The sequence below is a fragment of the Crocodylus siamensis genome, chromosome 1 (assembly GCF_052110815.1).
Source record: "Crocodylus siamensis isolate JL-2025a chromosome 1, ASM5211081v1, whole genome shotgun sequence".
NCBI classification, from domain to species: domain Eukaryota; kingdom Metazoa; phylum Chordata; order Crocodylia; family Crocodylidae; genus Crocodylus; species Crocodylus siamensis.
In genome coordinates, this window is record NC_143395.1 from 190,071,276 (window position 1) to 190,083,425 (window position 12,150).

The window sequence follows — 12,150 nt, forward strand, 5'->3', positions numbered from 1 at the left end:
AAATCCTGAAGGAACCCCGGAGAAAAGCCATCCTAGCATTTTTGATGGATGCAAAGCTGCAGAAGTTTATTTTTTCTTTTTGTTGACAAAAAAAGAAACGCTGAAAAGGCTGTAATGGGTCTCTCTGTCTCAGAAATCTGCCAGGTTGAGCTTCTTTGCAGATGCTGTGACGTGGGAACACAAGCCTGTCTCACTATGTTTTGACCAGTGCCGCTTTTCAGGACTTCCTCTCCTGTTTTCATAAGCCTCCTAACATTCATCCTGTCTTATGGTTGAGCCAATATTTGCGTCATAGCTGATACTGGGTGATGCCCAAGACAACACAATAAGAGGCATCCTCCTCCTCCCCCACCTTAAAGGAACAAAATCTTATCCATTGTACTTCCTTGTGGTTTCACTGCCTTAGAAAACCAATTTTAAAAGGCAGTCAAAGTTGTTTCTGAAATAGTGACTCTCCCAGAGTGGCACTTACTACAGCTCTGAAACTTTAAAGTTAGATCTAGGAAATTGCATTTGCAGTGTCTGGTAAAACATAACCCTGGCAGCACCAGAAATGTAGGATCCCCTGAAGACCAATCACACTCCTAGTGTCTACAGCAAACAATTAGAAAGTTAATGTTAAAATGCTGCCATTAAAGGCTTGATATAAATACATTCCCGATGCTCTCCACAAACTCAGCAGACTTCAGGACGTTCTTTTAAAATAATAGAACCTTAGTGCCATGTAGCTAATGCCTTTCAATACATTGCCTTTGCTTTGAACAGCACTTTTGAGCATTACAGAGGTGCAATTCAAGCATACCCTCCAATGTGAAAAACACTATATATATATATATATATATATACACACACACACACATATACACACACACTGTACCTTGAGTGGTATGAATAGCAACCACAGCTTGTAAAGATGTACACAAACTTGTAGGCAAATGCTTAGCATTGTGGCTGCATATTAATGGCTTAGCTTAAAATATTTCCTGTTAATGCTTGAATTGTTTGCTAGATGGTCTGCTTGGCTGGGGAGAAGGCTTTCGATTATTTACTAGGACTTTGACCATACATGGACTGTTTAAGATCATCTATTTATAATGGGATGATAAAATTTAGTTCCCCTTCCTTGACCAATGTTCCGTTTTGGGAATGTACTATTACTAACTGAAATTCTGGCCCCACAGAAGAAAACGCCTAGTGACTTCAAGTGGGCCAAGATTTAACTGTGTTTATAGGGGAAAGTCTGGGGGAACATTTTTTGCTACCATTAATGAATTAAGTGCCTTTGACATAGTTCTGTCTCCAAAGCAGGTGGAAAATTGGCAGCACCAAAGCAAGCTTCCGAGCACCATTCTTTTTCACTGTTTCTCAGTAATGAACGTCGAAGGTGAAGAAGGGAACATATTCTCTATGCTCATTTAGTTCAGTTCTTAGTCATCTCAATAAAGGCTGAAGCTGGCTGGCAGTGGTTGTTCTGGTTTTTGGTGAAGATAGTACATCCAGTTAGAACTGGCCTGAGTTTGTTAGTAGTTGATCACACAAAAACCATATATAGGTATCAAAATGCTGATGTAATTAGTAGGAGTGTGCGAAGCTTCAGTTCACGATTTGATTTGGAGAAGATTCTGCCCGATTCAGAGGCTGAATCACCAAATCGGGAGACTACCATTCCTGCAATCTTTATCCAAATCAACCAAAAAAATATAAAATAAAAAAGTATAGGTATTTAAGTGATTCCCCATAAAAATCTATGGTCAACTCTCCAAATCTGTCTGAACTGGGGCCAAATCTTCCCAAGCCAATTTGGCCGAATCAATTTGGGACACTTATCTGAACCTCCAAATCAAATTGCTGTCCTCTGAATGTGCCAAATCCAAATCGAATACTTCCCTATTTGCACAGGCCTAGGAGTTAGCATAGAACAAGGTCTCAGTAGTCAGTTTTCAAAGCTAATATAATGCCCTGGAAATGTTTGAAGGACAGGGTTTATGTAATTTAGGTTATGATGCCTAGCGTGTGGTTCGTTTGGTAGTTTTTCTCAGTGTGCACATGGTATGTAGACTAACAGCAAGTAATGATTTTAGAAAAAAAAATCAATCACAACTGTCACTAGTTTGATGTCTCTGAATGTCTGAAATTCACTTAAATTTCCATTTAGGATCAAGTTGAGACAGAAGATTCTTTTTTCCATTCCATTCAGCAGGTCACTTTGAACCTTTCTGGAGTGAATTTGGAGTACTTCCTAACTCTTCTGCTAGATCACTTGCTATGGAATCCAAAACCCACAGACGACGAACTGAGGACAGGAAGGGAAAACTTATCTTCGCAGTTCTTAAAGAGAAAATTGCCAATGATTAATCAGAGACTTAGCTCAGGAAGAGGAGAAAAAGATGGCTGTATAAGAGGATGGGGGGGTCAGACTACTCAGTAAGGTACTGATATAATTAGTACTGATGTCTTTAAAAATTTCAGCTGGGAGCTGCCTCTTTCCAGACACCTTCCACTATGCATATTTCTACCTTCTCTCTCTGTGCTTTGTTGTAGTATATTAAGAATTGCAAGCAATAGTCCTTCCAACCCAAGCTGCTTGTTAGAACAATCAGAATGATCCCCTCCTGCCTTCACCTCCACAAGCTCAATAACATTAATAGAAAATTTTAAAAATATTAAACTGCTGGTAGACAAAGATTTTCATAAAGCATATAAATGCATTCATTCACTCCATCTCATTAGCTTAATCATCAACCTCTTAACAATGCAACTGATTAACATATTCATTGTTCTTTCTTGCTTTTGCCTCAGACTTCTACCTCTTTTGGGATCAAAAGATCTCTGAATACTTATGCTTAACAAATGCTCCTGCAGAATTGCCTAGAACAATGGGAAATGCTCAGAAAGATAGCCGATGTAAGGTATTTTTCTGTCTTCTACAAATGCTTCCAAAGTATTACAGGAAACAGGTATTTAAGAACCAGCTTTATTGGTATGTTTAACATGATTATACACATTCATGAGTCTAACAAGATCTGCACTGTTACATTAAAGATACAGTACAATAACATTCAACATGAGGTACTTCATATTTATATATCTGTCCTTCATAAATAATGTTGTAAGTCTGCTAACGTCAAATACTGTTCCAGCACAACTGCGTGCCGTGACCTGAAATTAGCTGAGTTCATCACAACAGTTGAAAAAAAGAAAAACAGTTCAGTGCAATAAGTAGGTAGAAATTAGAACGTGTACTTAAATACTATTTCAGATATGCTTAAAGTATATTACATTACAACCCCCTTGCCAAGAAAAATCAATGTACAAGTAGTGAAGATTACCAGGTACAATTTAAAATAACCTTTATAAACATTTTCTTTGTCAGTTATGCTTATATTCTAGCCTGATGTAACTGGTGCTTCTGATATATAGATTAACATTTTCAAACTTGGGTGTTTTAAGGTTAGCTGACCAGCTTTTAAGCAACTAACAAAGCAGCCTTATAATCAAAGGTGACTGCCACTCACAGCTTCTATTTACTGCAATAGTGCCAAACTCTCAAGATTAGGCCACTTGGGTATCTAAATATGGTGCTTACATTTATTCATCCATATCTGAAAATGCTGATCATAGGTACCAACTCCAAAACTTAACAATACCTGGAACTCAGACTCAGAGGAATTAGGCAAGGATCTCTTTCATTCTACCCTGTCAAAAGTATGTCAGAGACGAGTCAAACCTGAAATAAATAAAAGCTCATTGCCTAAATATTACAGCAATGCACCAGTTTAGTCGAAGGCTAACCTTTACTTGCATACAAGTAAAAATAAAAATAAAATAAAAATAAGTAAAATAGGAATCAGTCAGAGACCAGCCTCTCTGTGCCAGTACAGTATGCTGGGATAGGCACACAAATACAGCTATTTAATATTACAGTAAGCAACTGTCAGTCTACCATGTAATCATCATTCAGACAGAGCCATGACCTCTATGTCAATCATTTGCTGTAAGGAAACTTGGACAGCTTATCAGCTTCTTCCTTTTTGTTTTAAAGTTTATTTTAACTACATTCAAATTCTGTTCAGACATCACCTAAACAGAGGGCCATTATCCCATAACAAAATCTTAATCTCTTTTGTTGTTTCTTCAGTAACTGTTCCCCCAATCCATAATATCAAGTCATGGGTTTATTTTTGATTGCTGATCTAAATATATATTTTTTTAAACTGGAGGTGTTTAAAAATCTCTTTGCAAGTGTTTTCAGGGGAAGCATTCTGCTCAGATATTCTGCTGAAGCAGAAGGCAGGGCAGGGTGGCACATTATGAATTAACTGGTTCAGGGAAGAAAGAACTTTTATAGATGACAGGTAATGCTAGGACCAGACAGCTGAGCAGAATCCTAGAGCCAACTAGTACAATGGGACAGCTCATGCCTCTCCAAATCACTTGAGTCTCTAACAGTGTTTAAATGTGTGCTTTGGGAGGCAGTGTGGGGCGCTTTGGGAGATGCTCCATAATTAAAGCACCCGAAGCATCACACAATCAGCAACCCCGTGCTGACAAATAGTGATGGGGGCACTTTAACTAAAGCTTGTCAAACAAGCTTTAGTTAAAATACTTCCACCACCATTTTTTAGCTTGGGTATGCTGATATACACGATGCTGCAGTCTCCTGGAGTGCAGTAATTACCACGCTCCAGCAGACTCAATTAATCTGTTGTAATTACAGTACATTGGAGCAGCCTTAGTATCCATGTATAGGTGCCCCAATGTGCCAACCTGCCCTACCTTCTGCCTGGCTCCAGGCTAACATAACATAACATAACCTCTCTGCTCAGATGTCATAAACAGTCTGGTTTTCCATATCTTCTGAGGGTATTTACATTTCAGAAAGAACATTAATGTGATCACATATATGTATATAATGTTAGTTAAGGTGAGTGAAGAGAATGGTTCTTGCAGAGTAATTTTCCCTTTGCTTCTCTTTTCATCATCTATGGATAACAGAAGAGCCTGGTGTTAGCCCTGGAGTTTTTGAAGGCTACTTCAATCCAGTTTTCATTACTTTAGAACATGTTTTGGACTTTACTGAGACATATTGGCACTTTAAGATGGCCAGAGGCCAGGATTCCAGCAGTCAGAGAAAACTTGGTTTGATAATGGTAAGTGATAAGAAAGCATATGGGAAAAGCACTGCTATAATAAAACTGATTATTAAATGTTGTGTTATGATCCATTATTGTGTTAAAATAATACAGCAGGGCCCTTGACTTTGTCCTGTTATTTAGCTTAAAACATGGAAAACAAATACACCACATTTCAAAGGTATAATAAAGGTGGGATGAATTGCCTTGCTAGTGTCCTCCTTACAAACATCTTTCAGAATCTAGAGACAAGGGATTTTCTTTTCCATTGTGTGCATTTTATTTCATCAAGTTTAAAAGAGTACCTGAATCTTTTAGGTATACAAACTTTCTTCCCTCTTAAACAACAGTGAGCCTTTTTCTGCAAAAAACAGAGAAGGTCTGAAAAGCCAATCAGGTTTTCTTTCTACAAAAAACCCCCTTCTGCACCACAGAATCCTCCATTCTACATTTAAAACAAACGCTAACTGCAAGAGATTACACATAAAAAAAGGTAAGAGGAAAGCCACAAGCTTCTCTTTTGTTATAAAACTTTTGGTTCTCTCCATTAGATCTGGTCTGCTCTTGGGAATTTTGTTACAACCTAACCATTAGCTGAGTTACTGTGTGTGACAATAGTAAAGTTCATGTCAGAGAAAAGGAAAATTGAACTTGGGGCTATTACATTCTTTCATTTCTATACAATAATTACCCAAAGCTGCCTTTCATAGTGTAGGGGGGAAATCCCGGCTCAAAATAACTCTGGGACATTTTGAAACAATTAAGTTAATCTAACCTCACTGTATGCTAGATGTCATCACCCAGTTATTTTGCAATTATTCACATAAGAGTGATTTAAAAAACAACTCGGTGACTATAGTGAAATGAGCTATACTTAAAACAACGTATGCCAGGGGTCAGCAAAGTATTCTGGCAGCAGGCTGGAAAGACCCAGTTCAGGCTGAAGGTGGGTTGCAACTAGCACCTAGATGCTGCTGCTGTTACTTCTCCACATGGCTGCTTCCCTCGTCACCCAGCCATGATATCATGGGCAAAGTGCCCAGGAGCACCACGGGCAATGCCCCCACTCTGTAGGCCAGATCCTGCCCACAGGTCATAAGGTATCCAACCCCTGGCCTATACAGGTGGTTTGTACATAAGTATTTTCCTGACTTAAGCAGATGAGCAACAAGGGATGCCGGTAGGAAAAAAAAAAAAAACAGTTGGGAGTCCAGTTTCGTCTCCATTGCTCAGGTGGCCTTACACCCTGGATACACCAGTCACCCACCCTTCTCCTTTTCTCCTGCAGCTACCCCTAGTAAAGTTTGCCAGCAAAGGATCTCGTATCTGCATAGCTACACTGCTTTATCTTTGCTTCTCTGGCAGCTCTTGGCTCAGCGACAAGAACATGAGCAGCCCAGTGGAGCCCTCTTCTGTCTAAGCCTTCTGGAGAGTGAGAATCTACAAGAGCAAAAACAAATGAACAACTGAGAACTGAAACACAAAAATGGGGAAAAAATGGTGACAGGAGGAGAAAACGGACCAAGAAGACATTACTTAGCATGCTGGGGCATGGTCCCTAAGAGACATGATGGAGAACATTCACCTCCTGGTCTATTGCAAGCATGGATGCACCAACAAACAAGGCTGGAAATTGGGCGTGCCTACACCCATGACTCTCATACACAGGCTCTTAACAGCTTCCACTTACACTTAAGTATTATATTTAAACCTCATCATCCAAGCCACAAGTACAGCTAGCAGTAACTGTCCATAGCATTTAGTGACATTTTACCTGTACTGGTCACATATCTGCAGATAACAAGCTACAAGCATCAATGGGTCTGAACCAGACATGTACTTCCCATCAAACTCTGTCCCAAGACACTTTTGCTCAGGCATAGAATATGAGTTCTGGAATCTGTCCCCCCTGCACACCGGTGCCATTGGTACTGTCCGAAGAGCACTGGAACTGCACAGTTACTTTCCCGCACTGAACTTCTGTCATTCCTTCTTGTCCAAAATAACTAAGTTCATTACCATCCAGAATGACACTTGCTGTGTAAAAAGTGTCGGGCTCAATCTGCACGGGATACTCAAACCATACAGGGAAAGTGTTACTTGAGCCGTCCGAAAAATACTTGCTTAAGTTCTGTCCTAGGATAACCCCCTGCCGTTTGAGTTCGATCTTTGCACTGTATTCTGCTGATCCGCAGCTGGAGCCATACAGTCCAAAGCCTGCAATAAAAACCCTCTTGTCGACAGCAAACTGGATGCTGTCACACCGGCCCCGGTAACGCCACTGGTTGCTGCGGTAAGCACAAGACTGGAAGCGATGGCACCGCTGTGGAACGAGGCCCTTCCTGGGTTTGCTCACAAACTGTAACTCTGGCTTTTTGGCTGCCGTATACCAAAGGAAGATATCATTGGTTTCGTTGAGAGTCAGGATTCCTGACTGAGCAGCACCATTTGCAAAGTCATCAAGTGCCATGGTAGGGATGCGGATCAGGTAGAGTGCCTTCCCTAGGACCTTGCGTTTGTTTTCTATGGTAGCAGTTAACTCTTGTCGCTGACACTCGACTTCAGCCCAATTGAGGGCTGCTTCAAAAACCACAATTTCTTTGGCATTCAGAGTTTCCCGGCGGAGGATGCTTTCCAGCGTCTGGAAATCAATGTCACAGAACCCCTCAGATTTCAAAGCCAGCTCTGCCTGGGCATCAATCACTTCCCAGCAGCGTTGGGTCAAGTCAGGTTCCTCAAATAAGCAACTCTGGGAGAGAAGCACACAGGCATTTTTTGCACTGAGACTCGTCTCCAGGAAGTTGACGCATGCGCGGGCAAGGTGAGGGACGATGTACTTCTTGGCCGCATACAGTGTAGCCAGAACAGTATCTGCAGCCAAGTCAATTTCATCACAATATATGTATCTGAAATAAAACACACATACACGATGTTGATATCGATCATACCCACACAGTTTTTCAGTATCACTTGAAGACAGAAAACACAGGACTTTTGAGGAGCATGGTGCAGTATGTAAACTAAGAAATGCCTTTTGTGAAAAACCAAACCCACTATAAATTATACTGATAAAAGAAACCAGGAGTTAAATTCATCCCTAATACAAGTCCATGCGGGACTGATGAGTTTATACTAAAAATCAATGAGACCTTAAATGTGGGCCACAAATGACACAAAGAAATGGACTGAAATGGTAAAGTACTACCCTTTCAGCCACATTTTCTTCTAACACAGGTCTATCAAAGTTACTTTCAGGAAGGATGTAGACAGAAGCTCTCCATATGGTCAAATCAGCAACAGCTAAAAAGGTGTCAAACTCTTAAATGTCCAAAACCTAGCGAACTTATGTAAAGAATTCCAATTAAACAAAAGATTTAGCTAATGAAATATTTTTCTACCTCCCAAAAAGGACTTGCATCAGAGTTCTTGAAGAAGGGTTGCTAATACGGCTAAAACAACAGTTAAGTATGAATTTCAGAGGACTGACAATGTCAGCCCTTTCTAGTGAGCTATATTATGACTTCACCTTTTTCCCTTTTAATATGTAACTGAGAAACTTTGTTGGCAATAAACACTTTAAAACTGAGACTCTGGTGGCAAGACAAACTGGATTTATTTATCTCCTGACCCTCAGATGTGCATCTGATGATATTAAGTACTGAATATCATCATACTCCATAACCATTAAGATTTGTAATAGACTGATAAACCTTCTGGGAAACACTAATCTCAGAAAGTAGAAATAAGAATTTCAAGTGTTTGTTAATGCTAATGCCTGCTTCTCTAACAAAGTGTATTCTTACACTTTCCAAGTGCAAGAACATGGTAAGCAGTATTGCTGTGTATGGGAGAGTAAGGTAAATTTTGTGTGACAAAATGCGTAAGATTCACTGTTGTTGGGGAAATAATGAATAGGTAGTTTGTTTTCAACAGCTTACACATTAGGCTCTGGCTACAATGGATACCTACACAGTGTTAGAAACAACATTAAAAACAATTTTGCCCTTATTATGGAAAAGGGCAGTCTGTTTAAAATGTATTTCCCAACTATTGGTCCCTGTCCCCAATGAAAGCAAAATTGTGCTTAACACCATATGATCAGAAAGGGTATTAGCCCTAACATACGTATGTTCCTAGAACAAACAAGGCCTAGAGAAATAATAAAATGGCACATGCTGCATTAGTAACATCCCTGTCTTCTTATAAGTATTCTTCCTTTTAATGTAAATACATGCAACACACACAAAGCGTATAACTATATTGTACTGCAAAGCATTCCAGTTTTATGTTGCTGTAAAATACTGTTTTAGTTTGAATACGACCAGGTTTAATGTGTATTTGTTCTGCTGTATCTTGTCCATTTCGTAAGCTGAAAAGAAACGTGCCAGGATGTAGGACACTGCAAGAGCTCCTTTGTTTAGACCTTTTTCTAGAACCCATCCTTCTGTTTACTGCAAACAAGAAACCCTGGCTTCTTGTCATGTAAGCAGGGAGAAAGTAGACCCCCTAGCCTAATTCGCTAACTGGGCAGTGTTCTTTTTTAAAAAATTAATTGGTTAACAGGAAAAAAAACCTAGAAGCCTGGTGCCCCCTGACTGGATACATGGGATGATGTCGCCTCAGGTACATAGGAAGAGGGAGTTGGGAGGGCTGGGGGGAACCCCAGGAAGGGCTCTAGTCAGAGAAACCAACATGAAGGGGAACAATCAAGTACAGGGAGTGAGAGAGCCTCTGAGTCTGGGACTCCTCTCCTCTCCCTTTCTTTGCCCCCTCTTTGTTTTCCTGGGTTTTGGGTGGCATAATACAGTGGGGGTTATTAATCCCTGGAGCAAACCACCAAGATTAAAGCCTGGTAAAGTGTGGGTCAGGTTTTGGAGCCTGGTCCTTGTTGGGCTTGTGGCAGTTCTTGTGTCTTAGACTCAGTTACCCATCTAGGCTATCTGCAGTTCAGGCCCAGGAACCAGGAGAGGCCTGGCCTGGCTCCCCTTCTCCAGTTCTTTTGCAGTTTTTGCCTCAGCTGGAGCTGTGGGTTTTGGCAGTAGAAATTTTGGGGGTGGTTACCCCCCAAAGACACCACATGCAAGTGGCGATCACTGCTCTACAGCTTCCCAGAGAGCAATGAGGGGCCCCTTGCACTGCAGAAAGGCCCACGCTCATTAGGAGCTCCCCAAGATGCAGCAAAACCCAAGAAGCAGATAATGGGACTTTCCTGCTGAGTAGCAGGTATAGGGATGCAAGCCCCTACAGAACTAACCTTGGGATGAGCACCCATGTCTTGAACTACCTGGGCATGGGTGGAGTGTCCCCAAAAGGGGTGCAAACTAGAGACTCTATTTTATAGCTGGTCATGTTTTAAATTGCATTTGGTTTTTTCCTTTGTTTTCTGTAATAAATCTGTCCCTTGTGTTTATACTGCTTACAAGAAGGGGGTTTGGTTTATGCAGAACACCTAAGCCAAATTCAGTGATCCCAGATTTTCTGGGTGGGGGTTTGAGCCACAGTGAAAACTTACTGGGTACCCCAAAATTCAAACCTGGCCCTGGTTGCTGCTGACCGGTGCTTGGAAAAAGGGCAATCCTGTGATGTGGATATGGGCAATCCTGTTCTATAATGTGACTTCTTTTTAGGAACTGGGATTTGACTGCGACTCTGGCCACTTAAGTGGATTTCTAATTAATGATGAAAAACTGGTAATGCACAAGATGCAGTAGGGCAAAGAACATAATCAACTAGGAGTTCTAGATAAACCACATCTGATAAAAATTAGGTATGTTTTTTTCCCCAATAATGAACCTCGAAGAATGCTACTCTTCATATCACATTTGGAGTATTGGTTTTGTGTATATACATACCAAAAGGATATACTAAAAATAGGAAGTGAAAAAGACTTCCAACGCAGGACCAGTCCTTGTAACTTTTCTTACTTGATTTCAGCAGAGACTATTTGTACGAGAAAGTGCAGGCTTAAATTCCCAATTGTCTACATATTTTCTTCTGGCATCTCTCTGAGTTTATTCCACCGTATATACTTCTCCTCAGCAATTTCCAAGTTTTTTTCTCTTTTCCATTCCCTGTCTGTGGCTTGATAGTACAATAAAATAGGGTGGCATGTATTTTATGTTTAAATGGCATACAATTGAGTTTAATATGCACGAAAGCTAAGAGCTAATATAATTGATTTAAAGCAGACATAGCACAAATCAACATTTGTAACATTCCATATTCGTTATTTTGCCACAGCACCTCCACCTTTATATACAACTGCTATTTTAGTCCAATCCAGTTTTTTGGCACAGTAGGTTACAACTGTATCAACATGAGGGTATAGTGATGTGGACAAATAGGGATTACAATGAGACTATCAGCCTAAATTGAATTTATGATTGGTAACCTAATTTTTGGTGTTAGGCACTAACAGAGCATGTCAGGTAGTATATGAATTGAACAATGTGTGTCTGTATTTGTGAAGTTAGAGCAAACAGCTAATCGATTTTGTTGGGGGCATAATTACTACCAGCCAATAAAGGATTTTATTGAAGATTCTGTATCCTACAATAGGTTGACTGGTGTCTGTCTTGTACCATTTGCTACAAAATTCACCAAGTAAGCATTAGTTACACCAGGACCTGATGTCTATAGTTGTAGTTATATCATATTGTAAGAATTTGTAATTTACGTATTTTCAAATTCCATATAATTTCTCATAAAGATCTCTTTATCCTTTTTGACTGAGAAGGGCAGGGAGGATTGAACTACGTGTTTCTCTCCTGGCTGCTTTGGGAGCTATTTGGATCTTCAGTTTCATGCTGCTACTTGAGAATGCTGTGTGCATCAGCAGAAGCACTGGGGCACTCTGCAGATTCAGGGAGAAAGAGATTGCTTCCAAAGCTCACATGTGGAAGGTTGTCTGAACAACCAGGAAAACTAAGAGGTATTTTCTTTTGGTTTTTATTTTTAAATACAAACTGAGTAGTCTGAAATACTTGATGGCCCAATCTGTCAGCTTGCCAGGGGAGTG

At 40.3% G+C, this 12,150-nt stretch overlaps 1 protein-coding gene across 3 annotated transcripts in view; it reads right to left on the bottom strand.

Annotated features, from left to right (window-relative positions):
- Nucleotides 1-2,966: 2,966 nt before the first annotated feature.
- Nucleotides 2,967-12,150, bottom strand: part of BTBD3 (BTB domain containing 3) — a 35,062-nt gene continuing 25,878 nt past the window's right edge. For all 3 annotated transcript variants that reach the window (XM_090051316.1, XM_090051338.1, XM_090051327.1), the window contains one exon: nucleotides 2,967-8,038. In XM_090051316.1, the coding sequence (XP_089907442.1) occupies nucleotides 7,006-8,038 (1,033 nt within the window). In that variant the 3' untranslated portion in view covers nucleotides 2,967-7,005. The remainder of the gene's footprint in view (nucleotides 8,039-12,150) is intronic.